The sequence below is a fragment of the Oncorhynchus gorbuscha genome, linkage group LG24 (genome assembly GCF_021184085.1).
Source record: "Oncorhynchus gorbuscha isolate QuinsamMale2020 ecotype Even-year linkage group LG24, OgorEven_v1.0, whole genome shotgun sequence".
Lineage (NCBI taxonomy): Eukaryota > Metazoa > Chordata > Actinopteri > Salmoniformes > Salmonidae > Oncorhynchus > Oncorhynchus gorbuscha.
In genome coordinates this window covers 18,673,388-18,696,747 of record NC_060196.1, presented here as the reverse complement: position 1 = coordinate 18,696,747, position 23,360 = coordinate 18,673,388, and the positions used below count along the sequence as shown (strand labels likewise).

The following is a 23,360-nucleotide window of genomic DNA, read 5'->3' as shown; positions in this document are numbered from 1 at the left end:
AAATGGCCTGCTCCGCAGTCCCAGTTGCTAATATATGCATATTATTATTAGTATTGGATAGAAAACACTCTGAAGTTTCTAAAACTGTTTGAATGATGTCTGAGTATAACAGAACTCATATGGCAGGCAAAAACTTGAGAAGAAATCCAAACAGGAAGTGGGAAATCTGAGGTTGGTCGATTTTTCAACCCAGCCCCTATTGAATACACAGTGGGATATTGGTTATGTTGCACTTCCTAAGGCTTCCACTAGATGTCAACAGTCTTTAGTAACTTGTTTGAAGATTCTACTGTGAAGTGGAACCAAATGAGAGAGGAATGAGTCGGGTCTGCCATGAGCTGACCATGTGCGTTCACATGAGAGGGAGCTCTGTTCCATCGCGCTTCTGAAGACAATTGGAATTCTCCGGTTGGAACATTATTGATGTTTTATGTTGAAAACATCCTAAAGATTGATTCCATACATCGTTGGACATGTTTCTACGTACAGGAATGGAACTTTTTTACATTTCGTCTGCAACTAGGGAACGCGCTTCATGACTGGATTTGTTTACCAAATGTGCTAACAAAAGTAGCTCTTTGGACGCAAATGATGGACATTATCGAACAAAATCGAACATTTAATGTGGAACTGGGATTCCTGGGAGTGCATTCTGTTGAAGATCATCAAAGGTAAGGGAATATTTATAATGTTATTTCTGATTTCTGTTGACTCCAACATGGCGAATATATATATTTTTTTTCTGAGGGCCATCTCAGATTATTGCATGGTTTGCTTTTTCCGTAAAGTTTTTAAAAAATCTGACACAGCTGTTGCATTAAGGAGAGGTATATCTATTAGAGGTCGGTTATGATTTTTCAACGCCGTTACCGATTATTGGAGGACCAAAAAAGCCAATACCGATTTTAATCTGACGATTTTTATTTATTTGTAATAATGACAATTACAACAATGCTGAATGAACACTTTTTTTAACTTAATATAATACATCAATAAAATCAATTTAGCCTCAAATAAATAATGAAACATGTTCAATTTGGTTTAAATAATGCAAAAACAAAGTGTTGGAGAAGAAAGTAAAAGTACAATATGTGCCATGTAAGAAAGCTAATGTTTCAGTTCCTTGCTCAGAACAGGAGAACATATGAAAGCTGGTGGTTCCTTTTAACATGAGTCTTCAATATTCCCCGGTAAGAAGTTTTAGGTTGTCGTTATTATAGGACTATTTCTCTCTATACCATTTGTATTTCATTAACCTAGGACTATTGGATGTTCTTATAGGCACTTTAGTATTGCCAATGTAACTGTATAGCTTCCGTCCCTTAACTCTCCCCTACCTGAGCTCGAACCAGGAACACAAAGACAACAGAGCAAGGGAAACAACCACTCCAAGGTTCAGAGCGAGCGAGTGACGTTTGAAATGCTATATGCGCACGCTAACTAGCCAGCCATTTCACTTCGGTTACACCACCCTCATCTCGGGAGTTGATATGTTTGAAGTCATAAACAGCGCAATGCTTGACGCACAATGAAGAGCTGCTGGCAAAACGCACGAAAGTGCTGTTTGAATGAATGTTTACGCGCCTGCATCTGCCTACCACCGCTATGTCAGATACTTGGATACTTGTATGCTTCTATGCTTAGTCAGATTATACTTAACGCATGACACGCTAGATAATATTTAGTAATTTCATCACCATGTGTAGTTAACTAGTGATTATGATTGATTGTTTTTTATAAGATAAGTTTAATGCTAGCTAGCAACTTACCTTGGCTTACTGCTTTCGCGTGTAGGAGTGCAACAAGAGGCAGGTTATTATTGCATTGGACTAGTAAACTGTAAGGTTGCAAGATTGGATACCCCGAGCTGACAAGGTGAACATCTGTCGTTCTGCCCCTGAACCAGGCAGTTAACCCACCATTCCTAGGCCGTCATTGAAAATAAGAATGTATTCTTAACTGACTTGTCTAGTTAAATAAATATTAAATAAAGGTGTAAAAAAAAACGTTTAAAAATCTGCAAATCCGTGTAAAAAAAAAATACAGATTTCTGATTGTTATGAAAACTTGAAACCGGCCCTAATTAATTGTCCATTCCGATTTAATCGGTCGACCTCTATCTATATCTCCATGTCTAACAATTGTATTTATCAACATTTATGAGTATATCTGTAAAATGATGTGGCTCTCTGCAATATCGCCGTATGTTTTTGGAACTAGTGAACGTAACGTGCCAATGTATAGAGATATTTTTTAAATATAAATATGCACTTTATCAAAAAAAATACATGAAGTCCTATGAGTGTCATCTGATGAAGATCATTGAGAAGTTAGTGATTCATTTTATCTCTATTTGTGCTTTTTGTGACTCCTCTCTTTGGCTGGAAAAATGGCTGTGTTTTTCTTTTGAGTTGGTGGTGACCTAACATAATCGTTTGTGGTGCTTTCGCTGTAAAGCCTATTTGAAATCGGACACTGTGGTGGGATTAACAAGATTACCTTTTTAAAGCGGTATAAGATGCATGTATGTTTGAGGAATTTTAATTATGAGATTTCTGTTTTGAATTTGACGTCCTGCACTTTCACTGGCTGTTGTCATATCGATCCCGTTAACGAGATTGCAGCCCTAAGAAGTTAAGAAACAAACATTCAAGCGAAAGGAAACTTCTTGGCTGAATTTTTTTTTTTAAAGTGGGGTTTGACACTTATGTAGGTGTCATAACCAGCTGTACAATAACACAGTATTTGTCACAACACTTGTAAATATATGGGCGTAACCATGTTATGGCAAGTTATGTCTGCTGTTATGACATTATGACTTGGTTATGATCATGTCATAACTTGTTGACACTGGGTGTCAAGTAAAGCGTTACCAAATTATCTCCCCAGCAATGATAGTCTAACCCTATTCCTAGTGCTATACAATTATTCAATAAAGGATTACATTTCATATAGCTTGCCACTGTAGCTACATGGTTGTAGTTGTAATCAGTAGGATCAGGCAGCAGGTATTCTCCTCTACTCTCTGAGGATGGTAATTGGTTGTCAGTGAAATTCTGTTTCAGCCTTAGTTTGTCGCAGTGCGATAAGCCATCTAGACTGTGATCCTTGGCATGGCTTTTAACAGGCAAGCTGTGTCAGGCTTTATTGGCGCATCAATTTACTAGACATACAATAACATTTGGAAAGATGTGTCTTTCTAAGGATTACATCACTGCAAGACATACTCTGGATGGACCTAGGCTCGACTACATACTGGTAACTGACAAAATAAAGGAAAAGCCAACCCACTGTAATGAGTTAAGGCACTATGTCCTGTCTAAGCAGTGGAAGGGAGAGGGGGGAAGTTAGTTCTATAGTGTCTCTCCTATATCTGAGAGAGATGTTTTACATGTATTTAACTCCTTATTTTTGGCACTAAACAGTTTCCACATATACACAAAAGTATGTGGACACTTCTTCAAATGAGTGGATTTTCTATTTCAGCCACACCTGTTGATGATGGGTGTATAATATTGAGCACACAGCCATGCAAACTCCCTAGACAAACATTGGCAGTAGAATGGCCTTACTGAAGAGCTCAGTGACTTTCATCTTGGCACCGTCATAGGATGCCACCTTTTCAAAAAGTCTGTTTGTCAAATTTCTTCCCTGTTTGAACTGCCCCGGTCAATTGTAATTGCTCTGTTTGTGAAGTGGAAACGTCTAGTGGCAACAACGGCTCATTCGCGAAATGGTAGGGCACAGAAGGTCACAGAAAGGGACAGCTCAGTGGTGAAGCACGTAGTGTGTAAAAAGTAGTCTGTCCTTAGTTGCTACACTCAGTACCGAATTCCAAACTGCCTCTGAAAGCAACATCAGCACGAGCTGTTCATCGGAAGCTTCATGAAATGGGTTTCCATGGCCGAACAGCCACACACAAGCCCAAGATCACCATGTGCAATGCCCAGCATCAGCTGGAGTGATTTGATAGTTTGCCGCCATTTGACTATGGAGCAGTGGAAATGCTTTCTCTGGAGACGCTTTCTCTGGATGAATCACGCTTCACCATCCGGCAGTTCGAAGGACAAATCTGTGTATGGCGGAAGCTAGGAGAACGCTACCTGCCGCAATGAATGGTGCCAACTGTGCAGTTTGGTGGAGGAGGAATAATGGTCTGGGGCTGTTTTTATGGTTCGGGCTAAGCCCCTTGGTTCCAGTGAAGGAAAATCTTAATGCTACAGCATACAATGATGTTCTTGAAGATTCTGTTCTTTCAACTTTGTGGACTGTTTGGGGAAGGCCCTTTCCTGTTTGTCGAGATCGGTGTGGGAGAACTTGACTGGCCTGCACAGAGTCCCATCGAATCCCTTTGGCATGAATTGGAATGCCGACTGCAAGCCAGGCCTAATCGCTCAACATCAGTGCCTGACCTCATTAATGCTCTTGTGGCGGAATGGAAGCAAGTCCCCGCCGCAATGTTCCAACATCTAGTGGAAAGCCTTCCCAGAACACTGGAGTAGGTTATAGCAGCAAAGGGGGGACCTAATCCATATTAATGCCATTAAATTGGGGCGGCAGGGTAGCCTAGTGGTTAGAGCGTTGGACTAGTAACCGAAAGGTTGCAAGTTCATATCCCCGAGCTGACCAGGTACACATCTGTCGTTCTGTCCCTGAACAGGCAGTTAACCTACTGTTCCCAGGCCATCATTGAAAATAAGAATTTGTTCTTAACTGACTTGCCTAGTTAAATAAAGTTTTTTTTTAAAAGCCCATGATTTTGGAATGAGATGTTCAACGAGCAGGTGTCCACATGTAGTGTACCTTTTTAAACTTTGACCATCAGACGAGTCTTTTGAGGCCTGTGGGCGTCCTAGAGCAAACAACCTACATGTGTGTGTTCGTGAGTCTCGCCGTTTAGTGTTTAACAAAAACTGTTTGCATGCTACAGCTTGTGGAGGCCGTAGAGCAAAACGGAGATCACCATTTTGTTCGTGAGAGTCTAATCTTTCCATAGAGGTGTCATAATATTTTGTAGGCAAAGATGTTCGGACTCTACAGATAATTTTGTGAGAAGACCGATATCCGGGATGTCTCAAATCTGTGTTTGTCAAACCATAACTCTATCACCTTTCACCGCAGATGCGGAAGTGCATGGATTGAGAAGCATCTAATGCATATCTCTAGGTTAAAATGACAGATTTTTATTAGGATTTTTTGTTGTTGTTGTGCTTATTAGATTTCCACAGGTTCGCAGACATTACTCTAGGGGATAATAGGGTGTTGGGCCACGGCAAGCCACCAGAACGGCATTAATGCGCCTTGGCATAGATTCGACAAGTATCTGGAACTTTATTGGATAGATGTGACACCATTCTTCCACAGGAAATTCAATAATTTGGTGTTTTGTTGATGGTGGTGAAAAATGCTTTGTCAGTCACCATTCCAGAATCTCCCATAAGTGTTCAATTGGGTCAAGATCTGGTGACTGCCATGCATATGGACATAGTTTTCATGCCTGTCAAACCACTTGTGCCCTGGGGATGTGGGCATTGTCAATTAGCAACTGGGCCTGCCCAGCATTTTTTTGGACCCTTAAGTATGAATTGCTCAGGAACCACACCTGTGTGGACGTACCTGCTTTCAATATAGTTGGTCTCCCTCATTTAAAGTAATTTGATGCCCCAGCTGTGCATTTGAAACAGTAGCAGCAGCTCTTTTTGTAGCTCCACATCATGGGATTTAATTATGGACAAGCCTATACTTAGGCTATGCATCTACACTAACTCCCCATAATGACAAAGTGAAAACATGTTTTTAGACATTTTTGCTAATTTTATTGAAAATGAAATACATAAATGTCTCTTGCGTAAGTATTCACACCTATGAGTCAATACTTTGTAGAAACACCTTTGGCGGCAGTATCAGCTTTGAGTAATCTTGGCTATATCAGTATCAGCTTTGCACATCAGGATTTGGGGATTTTTCTCCCATTTTTCATTGCAATTTTTCTCAAGCTCTGTTGAGTTAGTTTGGGAGCTTTGGTGAACAGCAATCTTCACGTCTTTCCACAGACTTTCAATGGGATTCAAGTCTGGGCTTTGGCTTGATAGCTGAAGGACTTTCATATTCTTGTTCTGAAGCCATTCCTGCATGGCTTTGGCTGTATGCTTGGGGTCATTGTCCAGTTGGAATGTAAATCTTTGCCCCAGTCTAAGGTCGTTTGCACTCTGAAGCAGGTTCTCATTTTCGGATTTGCCTGCATTTGACTCTTTCATTGTTCCCTCTATCCTTACCAGTCTCCACATCCCTGCCGCTGAAAAGCATCCCCATAGCATGATGCTGCCACCACCATGCTTCACGTTAGGGATGGTGTTGGAAGAGTGATGAGCTGTGCCTGGTTTTCTCCAGACCTAGCACTTTGCATTCAGGTCTCATTAAACCACAATCTTTTGCCTTATGATCTGAGACTTTCACATGCCTTTTTGCAATCTCCAGGCGTGCTATCATGTGCTTTTTTCTCAGGAGTAGCTTCCGTCTAGCCGCTCTCCCATAAAGCCCAGATTGGTGAAGTGCTGTGGAGACGGCTGTCCTTCTGGCAGGTTCTCTGATCTCAGTAGAGGAACTCTGTAGTTCTGGTCATTGGGTTCTTTACAAACACGTGACTGGCTCAACTGTTCTGGGGAAATATGGTATTCTATGTATAATAATGTGAAAGGAGGAACGCGATATGCTTCATCTCCTAATGTATTGCACACGTTGACTGCAGGCATTTTCTTAAAGTAGCTTCAAATATTAAAACGTATTGTAAAACTAAAACAAAAATTCAACAATATGGAAAAAGCAGCCCGTGGCTAGCTTCTAATACCCCAGTATACGTTATACCACCCAAGCCTAACTGGTATACATGTAATCCTACATATGTAATGGATCAAACCATACGCCTATTATTGTCCGTTGTCCATGTGGTATTGTTGATGCTCTCTAGCTATGCCCATGTTTATCATGTATTGATTGATGAATATATCATACTTATCCAGTTTAGAAAATGCAGACCGACGATACATGGTATTAACATGAATGTCAAGATAGACATTGTAAAAATTGGTCGCATGCAGTTCAAATCCCGTCGATCCTCTGTTTATGTCACTGACAGTGAAGGCTTTTGTGACCATTGTAAGCACACAGAACATCCCCGCATTGGGGTCTTGCTGTCTAATTTATGTTTAGGGATCGTGCCGTGCTTTGTTAGGCTCTGTGGTGTAATAATGCTATATTTCCCATAAGAACCGGTACAAATCTCTGACATGCGTGCCTATTTTATGACGGAATAAATTGTAATGCATAGTGCCGGAGTCTGGCGCAGCAGTAACGCTCCCGACCTGGGACCGTATGCCCCCACGGCGATGGGTCTCTGCTCACCTAACTGTTTGTGCCCTTCCTTTTCTGTACCTCCTCCTTGGTTTGAGGTTACTTAGGGGTTTGGGCCACACATTCTGAACATGTGGATCTTACCCCTATCACTCAGGTTTGTTTTCTGTTAGCAGTGGCTTTAGAAACACATCCGAATCAAACCGTAAGTGACAAACTAGAGCTAAGTATAAAAATGAATGTCCTTTAAAATGTCATACGAATTATGTTAATTTACAGAACATTGTCATGATGTGTAGGATACATGATCATTGTCATCTCCCTTTTTAAAGTGAATTCCAATGTGTGTTGCCCATTGGTGGCAACTTGATCTCTTACACTGGACGCCAGCCAATAGCTTTGAGGCCGCGGGTGTGATTCATGGTGATTTGAGAGGAAGCAAGCAGAATGTACTTAAAGGGAAAATCTATTCTCATAAAACCTGTACAGGACACTTGTTTCTTGAAGTCCTTCAGTTGTCAGGAGTATTTTTTTTAATTTTTTTTTTATCTTAGTGACGATTGTAGTTCCATTTCGTGACAGTCTGTGATGCTTTCGATGTCTGTGTATGGGCACATTTTTGAAAATTAAATTCTGCGATTGTTCAGTTTGTGTAAACGGAGAGAATGCATTATCTTAGGTCAAACTCAGTACTCGACGACGTTCATACTTGAGTAAAAGTAAAGATACCTTAATAGAAAATGACTCGAGTACAAGTGAAAGTTAACCAGTAAAATACTACTTGAGAAAAAGTGTTAGTTTTTAAATATACTTACGTTTCAAAAGTAAACGTATGAATAATTACATTCCTTATTAAGCAAACCAGACGGCACAATTGTCTTTTTTTTCTTCTCTTTTTACGGATAGACAGGGTCACACCAACACTCAGACATTAAAAAATAAAAAATAAACATTTGTGTTTTGTGAGTTCGCCAGATCAGAGGCAGTAGGGATGACCAGGAATGTTCTCTTGATAAGCGTGCGAATTGGACCATTTTCTCTCCTGCAAAGCATTCAAAATGTAACAAATACTTTTTTGTGTCAGGGAAAACGTATGGAGTAAAAAGTAAAGTAAAAATACTTTAAAGTACTAAAAATACTTTAAAGTACTAAAGTACTTTACACCAGTGTCGTATTCTTCAATGTGAACCCCTTTCCTCTGACTGTTGCAATTTTCCCTCCCTGACTTTTAGGACCCTTCTTACGGGGACCTGAACCTGTCAGAAAGCCACATCCACTCTGGCAGCTTTGCCTCGATGACAGAGGGCATCATTGCATCAGGACCATACAAAGGTACAGTAACCAGACTTATCAAGAAATGGCATGCAGCAGCATATTGAATGTAAAGACTGTTTCCAGTGAGTGCAGGTTTTTCCTTTTCTACTGTTAACCAGAGTACCTAGTACATTTTCTTTTAAAAAATATATATATTTTTGGTGGGGGGTGGAGTTTAGGTCAGCTTTAATGTTGCAGGTTGTGGCTTCCATCAGTGTTAATTGTCTGCATCATTTCCAATCCCCAGATGTATTTTTCTGTACATTATACTGACACAGTACATCTTACAATTGTTATCTTTTGGTTTTAACTCCATCTTTCAGCTACCCTCAACCCCTACCATCTAGTTTTGATTTCTATTTGACATGTATTTTTCAACTGTGCCGTTTCACAAAAGTTCTTAACCTACATACAGTTGAAGTCGAAAGTTTACATACACTTAGGTTGGAGTCATTAAAACTTGTTTTTCAACCACTCCACAAATTTCTTGTTAACAAACTATAGTTTTGGCAAGTCGGTTAGGACATCTACTTTGTGCATGACACAAGTAATTTTTCCAACAATTGTTTACAGACAGATTATTTCACTTATAATTAACTGTATCACAATTCCTGTGGGTCAGATGTTTACATACACTGAGTTGACTGTGCCTTTAAACAGCTTGGGAAATTCCAGGTAAAGGTCATGGCTTTAGATGCTTCTGATAGGCTAATTGACATCATTTGAGTCAATTAGAGGTGTACCTGTGGATGTATTTCAAGGCCTTCCTTCAAACTCAGTGCCACTTTGCTTGACATCATGGGAAAATCAAAAGAAATCAGCCAAGACCTCAGAAAAAAAATTGTAGTCCTCCACAAGTCTGGTTCATCCTTGGGAGCAATTTCCAAAAGCCAGAAGGTACCACGTTAATCTTTACAAACAATAGTACGCAAGTATAAACACCATGGGACCACGCAGCCATCATACCGCCCAGGAATGAGAGACGTTCTGTCTCCTAGATATGATCATACTTTGGAGCGGGAAGTGCAAATCAATCCCACTGTCCTTTAGTAGTGGTTTCTTTGCAGCAAATATGACAAAGGCCTGATTTCAAGCAGTCTCCTCTGAACAGTTGATTTTGAGATGTGTCACTTGAACTCTGAAGCATTTATTTGTGCTACAATTTCTGAGGCTGGTATGCCATTGATCTTAAACACTGCAGCAGAGGTAGCTCTGAGTCTTCCTTTCCTGTGGTGGGCCTCATGAGAGGCAGTTTCATCATGGCCCTTGATGGTTTTTGCGACTGCGCTTGAAGAAACTTTCTAAGTTCTTAAAGTTACGTATTGACTGACCTTGTCTTAAAATCTCTTATGGATTGGAACCTTTAAAAAAAAAAATCCACCTAAAATGACACCCCCATATCTAACTTCCTGTAGCTCAGGACATTAAACAAGGATATGCATATTCTTGATACCATTTAAAAGGGAACACATTGAAGTTTGTGGTAATGTAGAATATAACACATTAGATCTGGAAAAGATAGTACAAAAAAAATAGTACAAATATATATTATTATTATATTACAAACAAAAAAACATGGTGTAATTTAGATATTGTCCACAAGATGGCAGCAGTGCGTGCACGGTTTCAGACTGATTCAGTGAAAAATTACATCACAACACAATATTTTGTATAAAGTCTGCCAGGAGTTTGCCCAAATGTGCCAAATTGGTCCATTTATACTTTTTCAAGTATAGAGAACATACAAAAATGCTATGGTATTAAAAAAAATAAAAGCCCTGGAATGAGTAGGCGTGTCCAAACTTTTGACTGGTACTGTGTGTGTGTGAGTATTGATTAAATAAAATAAAAATGTATATTTTTTGGACTGTATTGAAAATCATACTGTTGGTATTTCAAAATACCCCAGTATGGTATACTACCCAAGCCTAGTTTGCGTTATTCCTGTGTTTCGACCCTCCAAACTCGCCCTCCTCATTCAATCCCGGTGTTCAGGTTGCAAAATGCAAGGTACTTTGGTTGTGTCGCCCTAACAAGCTGCCCCTCTGTCCAGCGCCAGAGATATGGATAGATGAGGACGACATTTGAATTTATAAAGGGGGGAGTCCAATTGAGTTTTAATGAATTGCCTCTGATCTCCGTTTGATTTCCTCCTGGCTCCCCTTTCTTTCATTATCGCATCCTCGTTACACATGCAAATAAATTAACTCTATCCCCCTTGGCAACGGACTAGAGGCGCTGGCGTCCGGAGGTTGCTGCGGACTCTGAGTGTCCGCCGTCCCCTCAAGTCATGTAGATATCGTTTATCACTCGGAATTAATCCAGACCTATTGGAAAGTTATTAACACAAGCTGTATATATTTCAGGCTGTGGTGGGAACTGGAAAATACTTACCTTGGCATGCCCATTCAAGGGAGGGAGGTGAAGTCACTGAACACAGAGACTTGACGTTTGTATCAATTGACTCTTGTGACTGTAATTAACGGAACCAAAGTTTCACTTAAATGATACAGTATTTATGCAACAATATTCAACACTACTGCCCTTTTGTCCAGGTCCACATAATGTAATCTTTAATACTTTTCAGTGTAAATTATTATGTAACATTCTTACAACCGTGTGTGTGTGTGTGTGTGTGTGTGTGTGTGTGTGTGTGTGTGTGTGTTTCAACCATCCTAGCTCTGCAGATTTTGCTGTGAAGAGTCAGAATCATTTGATCACTTGTTTTGGTACTGTAGCTTGTTTTTGGTCGCAGGTTCAGGAATGACTGAAGATTTACAACATTTACTTGGAGCTAACTCTGCAAATAGCACTGCTGGGGAATTCGAAAAGTCATAGTAAATCAATCAATAATATAATAATTTTAACAAAGAATTTTCTTTAATTTATAATCTGTAGAAACTATGAGAAAGGTTAAGGACTTTTGTGACATCACAGCACAGTTGAAAAATATGATTAATTGAAACCAAACCTGGATTGGGGTTGGGGGGAGCTAAAGGGAGGAACAAAAAAGAGGCGACTAATATACTATGTCATTAAAATGTATATGGTATGTATAAGCAGGAAGTAGAAGCTTAGGTATTGTTGTACATTAGGTTACTCCAATTAAAGGAGGGAGGAGCGGGTTTGGGGAAAAATAATAAAGAAGGAAAATATACACCGGTCAAAAGTTTGGGGTCACTTAGAAATGTCCTTGTTTTTGAAAGAAAAGGAACTTTTTTTTTTTCATTAAAAAAAACCATCAAATCAGAAATACAGTGTAGACATTGTTTATGTTGTAAATGACTATTGTAGCTGGAAACGGGTGATTTTGAATAGAATATCTACATAGACGTATAGAGGCCCATTATCAGCACCCATCACTCTTGTGTTCCAATGGCACGTTGTGTTAGCTAATCCAAGTTGATCATTTTATAAGGCTAATTGATTTAGGTTGGGAAACAGACACCTCACAAGCCTTCAACTGGCAGCTTCATTAAATAGTGTCCGCAAAACACCAGTCAACGTCAACAGTGAAAAGGCGACTCTGGGATTCTGTCCTTCTATGCAGAGTTCATTTGTCCAGTGTCTGTGTTCTTTTGCTCAATCTTTTCTTTTTATTGGCCAGTCTGATATATATGGCTTTTTCTTTGCTACGCTGCCATTGGAACACAGGAGTAATGGTTGCTGATAATGGGCCTCTGTATGCCTATGTAGATATTCCATTCAAAATCTGCCATTTCCAGCCACAATCGTCATTTCCAACATGAACAATGTCTACACTATCTTTCTGATCAATTTGATGTTATTTTAATGGACAAAAAAAATTGCTTTTTAAAAAACAAGGACATTTCTTAGCGTCCCCAAACTTTTGAACAAAAAATACATGGGAAATAATAATGTAGTGGGTACACTTTGAAAGTTGTAGTCCTTTCCGACATAGCTAGCATACAGTATTGTTGGTTGATGGTAGTCACATACTTAGCATCAGAGGCTTTGCGTGATGTGCTGAAATGCCCAGTCATCAACAGCAAGGCGGCGGTGGATCGAACCGTGTCCCAGGCAACAACTTTAAACTCTGTTTGTTGTATACCTTCCTGTTTGTGGGTATGTGGTGTTCATAAGGACACATCAACACACTGAGAAGGTTCCTGACCTGACCTGGGCCAGTGTTCACAAAGCGTCTGATCTGGGATCTGTCCATGTGATATTTCATTCACTATGATCTAAAAGTCTAAACTTTGTCTTAGATCAGCACTCCTACTCTGAGACACTTTATGATTACAGACTCAGACCTGATAGGTCACTTCTCAACTGGCTAACCCATAAAAGCATCCAAAGGCAAGTCTACAAAGACTGAAAGGCTGCAATGATTAGAACCCTGTCATTTTACAGCAAGATCTGTGCTTTTCATTAAAGGTTGAGCATAGGCTTAAATGGCAAGTACAGAACGTTTGTCCCATGGAGGTTTCACTGACAAGTAACATCAAACCAAAGGGAAGGTGCAGGCATAGTGCATTGTGTCCAATGTGGTGTCAGGTAGTCCAATTGCTTTAGGAGTCTTTACTTGGTACGATATGAACCTAGTTGTGCCACTGATCCCCTTTTAGTCCAGTGGGACTGTTCTGTGCCTGTCATCTCAAGATTACACCTCTTATTCGGTCTTTAGGGGTGGGCCGCCCCATCCATAGTGCCATTTCAGACCCAAAGGAACACCCAAGGAGGACCTGTGGGAGATTCCATTTGACAGCTCTAGATAGGGGGGGGGGGGGGTTGTTGAATTGACTTACTAATCAATCGCCACTGTTGCCTGCTGTTTCCAGTGTCAGCAAGCCAGCCCACGTCTCCCGTGGCACCTGTAGCTCCCAGCTCAGCCGCGGCTAGCCGTCTGGCGCGACCCATCAGCGATAGTCAGACTGAGATACAGAAAGGTACCCGCAGCAACAGAGACGGTGTATATTTATATACGGACTTGCTTTCTGCTCCCTCTCTTATTTCTGGTTGGGCTTCTCTCCCTTGTTCCCTCCTTTGTATCAAGGCTCTGTGTCATTCCTTCAAAATCCATCGTCCACGTCCTTCTTCATCGACTTCTACTGTCGTTTCTCTTCTGTCTTCGCGTCCTTCCCCTCTCTCTCTTTGTTCAATTTCACCTTTGACTTTTAGCTGCGAAGGATGCAATTACCTGAAAGCTTGACGGTGGTTTCTGGTTTGTAACAGCTGAGATTAGGCCACTGGAAACTAATCATGTCGGTTGTCTGCATTTCTCCCATAGCTGGTTATAGGGGTCCTCATCTTGTTTCAACATTTCACAAACACACTTGCTAGGACCAACCAAGCCTTACACAGCTTCACCTGAGTTTTAACCAGCATCCCTGCTTAACTCCTGCGTCCTCCTTGCATCACTGGGCTCCCATAGTTCCTTGCAGACCTCCCTCAAACGGAAAAACCTCCCTTCTACTCTAAATGAAACTCCTTGCTGTTGCTTGTTACTAATTTATTTTCCCTGCAGGTAAACGTATATACTTTAGTATTTCACCTGTAGATGATAATCGTCGGAGTATCATAGTCGGCATCTAACTTTTACTCAGTGTTTCCATGTTCCAGTCTGATGACATGACTGGAAATGGTATATCAATCCTATGATTGATTCACCATAGTCTCACATCTACATTTTATATTCTCTAACACTATATCTTACCAGAGCCCCAAGCTAACAGATACAGCCTCTCTCGACCATTCATGACAGTCGCCTTTCTCTTCAGGCACTATGGAAGGGCAGCCACAGAGCGGGCCGGTGGTCCTGGCAGACGACCTGAAGAACCCGGCCATGGAAAAACTGGACCTAGTGAGGAAGTGGAGTATCAACACGTACAAAGTAATATTTGCCACCAGCACTTACTGCCCCTCTTTCTTTTCTAACTCCCACTCACTCATTCTCAACCTTGCTTTTTCACACCTCTATCTCCTTAGTACCTTTCTCCTCTCACAATCCGGTTCCCACTTTGCAGGTAGACTACCCCTTTTTTTCCTGGCATCGCAACACACACACAGCTTTTCATAGCCAGGGTTGGATTGGTGAGCTACCTATGATCTCATCTGTCCATAATTCCCCAGTGTGCTGTGAATGTTTACTTCTGGCTCCCCTGCTTTATTGTACACTCACAAAAGAACAAGACAAAAGGGTTGCTGTAGAACATCTGATTTAGCCAAACTGTTTCTCAGTGATATTACACGGCACTACATACTTTTAATATCCATTAAAGATATTGCTTTGAATGTGATCAGAGATTTAGATACAACATTTAAATAAAATCTCTGTTCCCAGAGCCAACGTACCGGCTTTAGCTTGGAGGGCTAACATTGTATTGAGACATGTCGATGACCTGGGTTTGATACCTGGGGTTGGTTACACTAGGATCCTAACTATGTGGGTTCTCAACCCAACATCAGATTCACTAGAATTCTAAAGATGCTGGCGCTATCTCATTTGAAACCATGGTCAGCTACTCTCGGATGCTAACTATGCTAACACTAATTCGTTTGAAACCCCAGGTCAGTTACACTGGGATAATATATGTTAACGCTAAATTGTTTGAAACGCAAGGTCCGTTATTCTTGAATGCTAACAATGCTAATGCTAAATCATTCCATTTGGTCAGTTACACTAGGAATGCTAACACTTCTCTCCCCGCAGTGCACCAGGCAGATCTTGTCGGAGAAGCTGGGCCGCGGCTCGCGGACGGTGGACCTGGAGCTGGAGGGGCAGATCGAAGTGCTGCGCGACAACAAGCGCAAGTACGAACACGTGGTCAAGCTGACCCAGACTCTGGCCAACCAGCTCACCCAGATGATGCAGACCCAGCGGCAGCTTGGCGACGCCTTCGCTGACCTCGGCCTCAAGTCGCCAGAGCTCCATGTGAGTCAGTCACTATTTTCTAACTTTGACCTAAACGAGCAACCTGAAGCTGGAGTAGGTTGAAGTAGTTGAAACGAATACAAGATCAGTTTTTTTTCTTCATACCTGTAATGTTAATGGAAGGTTAGGATTGGGAGTAAAGTAACCTCCTCCTAGATCTGTGGTTTGGGACATACCTTTTAAGGATGGCCGTTTCTGGCTCTGGTTTGTTATCAGTACTCTGAAATGACTTCTATTCCTCATCACTTTTTTTCCATAACCACTGATAGCTAGGTGAAGGACTGGGTAGGTTAACACTTCTGCTTTCACCTGTCAGATCAGTCAGTGATTTTCTCCCTTTTTTACTCGAGCTGCTTCAGGTTGCCTCAGTGCGGATGATGCTGAGTGGGTTCACTTGTGTTGAATTCTCAAATGCACTAAAAGCCTTTGATAAATTGGTTTAATTGGTTTAATTTGTATCTATATAAAATGGATTTACAAGACAGACCGCTTAATGCAAAGCCGGACCTATTTTATTTGACTTAGCTGTTTTATACATGATGCATCATTTATTATTTGTAGTAAATGTATTATTGATGTACCCTGAAATAATAACCAAATGTCCCTCGCACTAACTCTCTTGCACTAACTCTCTTGCACTAACTCTCTTGCACTAACTCTCTTGCACTAACTCTCTTGCACTAACTCTCTTGCACTGGCTCTATGCATACTCACACATACTACACTGGCTTACACACACACACACACACACACACACACACACACACACACACACACACACACACACACACACACACACACACTGCATACGCTCACACACACAAAACACGCCTACATGCATATTGACCCTAAACACACACACACACACACAGACAGACACACTTAAACCCTCTTCACATATGCTGCTTCCACTCTGTTTCCTGACAAGGGGTTGGAACAAATGATTTCTCAATCGTTTCATTCTGAGCAGAACCGTCATTCCCCCCCACCCACTGTTCTAAACAGCAAAGTGAAGTTCTGAACCGGTTCGAACCCCCAACAAGTAATGGTTTATATAGTTTCATTCTGAGCAGAACCGTCATTCCCCCCCCCACCCACTGTTCTAAACAGCAAAGTGAAGTTCTGAACCGGTTCGAACCCCCAACAAGTAATGGTTTATATAGTTTAATTCTGTTCCTTTTTAAACCTCAAATAATTGTATATTATTTTTTTTAAACATTTAGCTCTACTTTAAATGACTTCACCAATGGATAGAGCAGCTTGCTATGGAGTGGGCAAGATATGTACATGCATTGGACAGACAAGTGTAGGGTGCGGCAGAAATTTACCGGGTGAGGAGAGCGCTGGGCATGAAGGCATGGGCATGTTATGACATGCATGATCTGAATTGGGCACACAGAATTAGATCTATGAAGGAGCGGCGTCGATGAGGAATCTTTTGAATGTCTTTGAACTTCGGAGTTTGACATTGGACCAGGGATAGCCCTTGATCATGACTCTCAGTTCCATTACATTACACATAATGAGGCCGTTCGTTTTAAGAGCTAGACCACAGCTAGCTGGTATGTGTAGAGCGGCACCAGAGTTAAAGTAAAGACTTTTGTAGTTAATAAATCCAATGTGAAACGTGATATCGATAGTAACCTTAACCAGAATTGATAAAGTTCATCCATTGTCCTCTAATTTAAAAAATGCCTCTTGCTAATTTTTAAATCACGCTTGTAACGTCAGTAGCTTACAGTAGACTGCATGCTTCGGAGTGAGGGGAAGGTAGCCTACATACACACTGGCAAAGATTTTCAGCTGGTGTGCAGCCTGACACTGGAAGTTTGAGTGACAGTGAGGGCTTTGCATAGGCGCTTTGAGTTTTTTTTTGTGGGACTGGAACAAAATGCACGGAACATAAAATAAACGTTATTAACCAGTTCATATGCCTTTAAAATAATTCGTTCTGGTTCCGTTCCTCCCAAAAATGTTATTTTCCGGTTTTGCTATGTTCGCTGAACCGTTTTCCTACCTCCCGATTGCCTGGTCCCTTTTATCCCTACCTACATGTACGTATTACCTCAACTACCTCGTTATTTTGTGTTACTATTTCCTTATTGTTTTGTGCACATTTGTCTTTATAAAGGGCTCATTAGTAAGCATTTTACAGTGAAGACCACCTGTTTTTATTCTGCGCATTTATTTGAAATGCATGTTTTGTAAGTATTTGCTTATGCGTAAATGATAGCTAGTTTTTATAGCCACCCTTGTCAGATCTATAGGCAATTATGAACAGTAAACTGGGTGGGACCCGTACTTCATGTTCTATCTTTATTGTAATGGGATTTATGCACATCCCCCACCTGCTGCCTAATGAAAGGGTTGTGTGTGTGTGTGTGTGTGTGTACATGTTTGTGTTTCAATGTTCTGTTTATGAGATGGTAGTACTGCCATGTTTCGTGTTAGATTTACTTCTGTTGTATGATGAATAAGCATGTCCAAAATGGTTTATTTGCTGTGACATTTGGGCCTAGACATTCATGGTTTGTTAAGAGTTAAGACTTCCATTTTGTATAAAAGGTTTAAATAAACATGTATCGAGATTTAAGAAAGCACAGCTCGTGGTTGGAAGTTAAATGTGACTGTCTGAATTGTCATTGGATGTCAAAATGATCTATGAGCTCTCAATTGGAAACCCTTTAAGGGAATTCTATAGTGATTCAATATATGTAATCATGTCCTCACTCTAAAAGCAATTTTCCCATGACATTGATGGGTCACTCAATATCCATTAATCTCTTTAGGAAATAAAGACCTTTTGCCTCATATATTTTAGGGAAGTAGTATTTTGATCATATTCAACGATGCTATGCTTGCTCAGATAATACAATTGTTCTCTGGTAGTCGTTATCTTATTGAATTGTCAAAAAAATGTGTGATGCAATCTTGTGTTTCAGGAGGAGTTTGGCTACAATGCTGACACTCAAAAACTTTTGTCCAAAAATGGGGAGACCCTTCTGGGAGCTATCAACTTCTTCATTGCCAATGTGAACACACTGGTGGACAAAACAATTGAGGACACTATGATTAACATCAAACAGTATGAAACTGCCAGGTAATGTGATAATATCAGTTTAAATTGGTTCACTGTTACTTATTGACTGACTTGCATCCTCTTATTGAACATTTTGAGGGCATATGTTATTCCTAGTCATTTTCTGAAATGGACTCAGTTTAGGAAATTGCCATGGCCAATTGAGTGTTTTGGGGAGGTTTCATCAATGTTTTGTAGGATTTTGTTTGACTCTTGGACGTGTTATTATCCCTAGCCTGGTCGCAGATCTGTTTGTGCTGTATAATCAACTCCTCTGGTCGTTGTCTGGCAAGAAGATGACCCCTGGAGTTGTCAAGACTGCTATAGTACCCGAAAAAAATAGTATGTAGTTGACCTCCGTCTGCTCTTTGACATCCCCTGTAGGGTTGAGTTTGACGCGTACCGCACAGACCTGGAGGAATTGAACCTGGGGCCGCGGGATGCCACCACTCTGCCCAAGATAGAATACTCCCAGCAGCAGTTCCAGATCCACCGCGAGAAGTACGAGAAGATGCGCAACGACGTCTCCATCAAGCTCAAATTCCTGGAAGAGAACAAGGTACTTCCGAAGATAGTTTTAGGCTACTCCTGATATGGCAGCTAAGTCTTTTTTTCAGCATCAAGGGCTAGTACAGAATACATGTGACCAGATTTTGCGTCCTTACTAGGATGTAATTGTCTTGGAACCTTTGCTGTCAACTAGGGATTAACATGGGCAACCAGCATCCTGGGACTGTCCCGGGAACACTTCACATTTCCCAAAATAATAACCTGGGAAATTACAACATTTTTCCCCAATGTCGCACTAATGCAATTCCAAAAATACTCAACATGCAGATGAGCCAAAAATAAAATGGCACGTTGTCCCAACAGGTTGTCGCAGGTAAGCCTTTAGCCTAGCATATTTACTTCACACAATTTAACCATAAAGTCAAAGCACATACCTAATTGACACTGCTGGACTGCACATGCAACCCGAATGCAGTTAAACACTACACCAGGGGTGGTTAATTCCAGTCCTCGGGGGCCTGATTGGTGTCACAGTTTTGCCCCAGCTAACACACCTGACTCCAATATTCGCCTAATCATGATCTTCAGTTTAGAATGCAATTTGCTTAATCAGGTGTGTTTGCTACAGACTGAGAAAGTGTGACACCAACAGGCCCCCGAGGACTGGAGTTGCCCACCCCTGCCCTACACTATAGCCTATAAAATGTGTGCTTCTTTGAGCTGTCATTGTGACTCTTCAGACAGTCACAAATTGTATAGGCCCATACCTAATTCACTGTTCAAGAGTCGTATGACTTGGGGCTAGAAGCTGTTGAGAAGCCTTTTGGACCTAGATTTGGCACCCTGGTACCACTTGCCATGGTAGCAGAGAACTAGTGTGGCTGGAATATTTTACCATTTTTAGTGCCTTCCTCTGACACCGCCTGGTATGGAGGTCCTGGATGGCAGGAAGCTTGGCCCCCGTGATGTACTGGGCCGTACGCACTACCCTTTGTAGTGCCTTGCGGTCGGAAGCCGAGCAGTTGCCATACCAGGCAGTGATGCTCTCGATGGTGCAGCTGTATAACTTTTTTAGGATCTGATTACCCATGCCAAATCCTTTCAGTCTCCTGTGGGGGAATAGGTTTTGACGGGCCCTTTTCACAACTTTTTTGGTGTGCTTGTATATGGACTTGGTCTTTTACCCAAATAGGGCTGTCTTCTGTATACTGAAATGCTCTGAGACTAGGTTGGCCAAATCTAAAACTGACCAGTGTGGCTGTTTGAAAAGTCTGGTGGGATATTTGCTAAATAAATTTAAAAACTGGTCCATTACACAGTTGTTCAACCGGCATTAAATGCAACTGTGTTGTCTGACTCTGTGTGCTTATGTCTTTCTATTCTTTCTCCTCCTTCCTCTCCCAGGTGAAAGTGTTGCACAACCAGCTGATCCTCTTCCACAATGCCATCGCAGCATACTATGCAGGAAACCAGCAGCAGCTGGATCAGACGCTCAAGCAGTTCCACATCAAATTGAAAATGCCCGGCGGGGATACACCATCTTGGCTGGAGGAGCACTAATCAGCCGATCCACCCCTCCCAAAAAAATCTAGTGGTTTGGTCTGGAGAGGCATCAGGAAATGCTCTCCCCTCCCTGTCTGCCTCTGTTCCTCCCACTTTTCTTCAGGATTGTAAAAGTTGTTAGGCAAAGCAACACTAAGACAAATAAATAATTAAAAAAACAAAGAAATATTTATCAATCTCTTGGTTGATAAACTGTACGTCCTGTTTTCTACTATTTCCTGTACAAGGAAATCCATTGACCGTTCTAATCGTGAAGTGGCCATCTCACTTTCTCTCGTTCTCTTCTTTTTTACATGGAACTGCTGCAGTTCTTTTCGAATCATGGGAAATTCACTTTTTGGGGTTGATTTGACAAATCTAGTGAGAAGCACAGAGATGCTAAATACATTTTGGAAAGCGTAAAAGGACTTTTTACTCCAGCTTATGAATGTTGTATCTCGACACTGTAGAGACGTTTTGGGACAAATGGCCGTCATCTTCTTGACTGCATCCAGTTGGTTAACTTATCTCCACTTTTTGTAAAACTCTGGCCACCTATTGATGGAGTAACACTAATGATAGGCATCATTAAATGTACATGATGCATCATAAGCAAGATGTGACACCTGTTATACCCAGTGTATGACTGTAGGAAATGGATTACCACCTTCTTGGAATTAAATACAGTAGATTAGATGGTTGGTTTTCACTGTTTGAGTCATTTCATTGTACTGTAATGAATGGCCATTTTATAACAAGCGTCAATGTCATGTTTAAGGTGCTATTATGTTGCAATAATGATGTTCATTAGTGTTAACCATTTGTGTTTGTCTTTGACTTTAATCATGGGTATATGACAGACAATATTAATTATTGAATTGAACATTTTGTAATTCCAGAAAAACTGAAAGACCAGCCTTACCACGTGAACTTGATGTGCCTTGTTTTATGTCTGTACAAATCTCTCATTCTGTCTGGTGTTTCAACTAAACACAGACCCCTCACACTGCCAGCTTCAGGACCACATAGCTGTAGATGGATAGATAAAGAATGGACCAAACATACCTACATCACATACACGCCATACCAACATAAACCACTCAATTATCCTATTTCACGATTACCTCGCCGTGTGAATAGAATCCTTTTTGCTACATTTGAGAAGAGGGTTAAATACGAGTTAAATCTCTAATTAGCAGCTGTTATCTGCTTTAAAGCTAACCTATATGCTAAACGTGAACGTAAATGTTTGCATTTTAGAATGAGCAACAACAGTTCAGTCTTAGCATTGGACAATGACAATCTCTATGCTAGTTAATGGCACAAGAAGCATGTTGATTCCCTTGACTTTCCAATTGCAGTCATTTTTTTAAACGATATCTTCCTCTCAAATATATATATATATAATACTGCACATTTATGTACATGAGACAAAAAACACTTGTAAGAACTGTGTATATGAGATGAAAGTGGACCTGAAAAACATTTGTACATAGGAAAGACCAGCATCCTCTGCCTGAGCTTCTAAACATTTGAATAGTTATTTTCTGAATACTATGGTTATTTCCTTAGAAAGGACCACAGGTATTCTAGCCAGCTGTCTCGTCCCTGCGGGCAAAATATGGGATGTCATAATGACGTTATATTCTGGTTGAAATGTTATCCAGATGACAACCAGGTGAAGACATCTTTTTCATGACGCCATATTTTGGTTCTGGTAAAATGATATCTATAACACCTTCCCTTTAGAATCTGACCATAATATTCACAAAATAATGTTATTGCAACCAGTTTTGCCCATGGGTTCCTCTGTCTTCTATTTGTACCTACAGTACCATTCCTGCTGTACAACGGTGTGTGTGCATTGTACATCAATCTGTTCAATGAATTGATGTAAGCATAGATAAATATATATATTTGTAATTTCCTCTATTTTACCTTAGATATTTTATAGGGTATATGAATGAAGCGATTGGGCATTTTTCTCATGGTGATTAACAGATGTTGAGTTCAAAAACAGGTTTCTGAATATTGTGTAAAGTCTTTTTGGGGAAAATAAAATGTTTTCTTCATGAATGTCTCATTTGGTGTTTTGGTATGTTTCCAATAATTGAGTGAAGGTGTTTTTATATTTTCACAACTTCTTTGCATTTTTGCCTTTGTTATATGATTTGTGTGTACATTTGGATGATTTAGCCTCATTTTGTGCTGCCACCAGGTCCTGCTATGCGAAGGCTTAGCTACAGTATATAAATAAAGATATTTTCTGGTGTCCCCTTTTTATTTTTTTTAACCTAAAATGCACATTGATATGGCCTGTTTTCTATTGATAAAGAGATTAATTCATTATGGAAGCATATTTTATGACTAAAGCACATCCTAAAACTGAGTGGGATATATATATATATATTAAAAATAAAAATAAAGTTCTAGTGCATCATCCATCTCCTTTGATTTGAGGCTTTTCCAAGTATTTTATAGTCACCTACCTGCAACATCCAAAAGTCTTAAGCATCACAGGATCTAGCTGATTAGTTAAGAACCAGAATGGATGTGAAGTTTAACGTCGGGTCTTCTCAAAGCCATAACAACATAAAAGCAAGTACTTGTGGAACTGATTTGTCAGTCGCTCTGAAATTTGTCAACAATTCAACTTTCCTCGCTCCTGGT

The 23,360-nt window shown here is 40.6% G+C and overlaps 1 protein-coding gene across 3 annotated transcripts in view; it reads left to right on the top strand.

Moving 5' to 3' along the window:
- Positions 1-22,962, top strand: part of arfip1 (ADP-ribosylation factor interacting protein 1 (arfaptin 1)) — a 30,936-nt gene extending 7,974 nt beyond the window's left edge. For 2 of the 3 annotated variants that reach the window (XM_046325557.1, XM_046325560.1), the window contains 7 exons: positions 8,583-8,682; positions 13,467-13,574; positions 14,406-14,518; positions 15,338-15,559; positions 18,502-18,659; positions 19,023-19,197; positions 20,553-22,962. In XM_046325557.1, the coding sequence (XP_046181513.1) occupies positions 8,583-8,682; positions 13,467-13,574; positions 14,406-14,518; positions 15,338-15,559; positions 18,502-18,659; positions 19,023-19,197; positions 20,553-20,708 (1,032 nt within the window). In that variant the 3' untranslated portion in view covers positions 20,709-22,962. The remainder of the gene's footprint in view (positions 1-8,582; positions 8,683-13,466; positions 13,575-14,405; positions 14,519-15,337; positions 15,560-18,501; positions 18,660-19,022; positions 19,198-20,552) is intronic. The other variant, XM_046325559.1, reaches the window with a different exon arrangement.
- Positions 22,963-23,360: the final 398 nt, after the last annotated feature.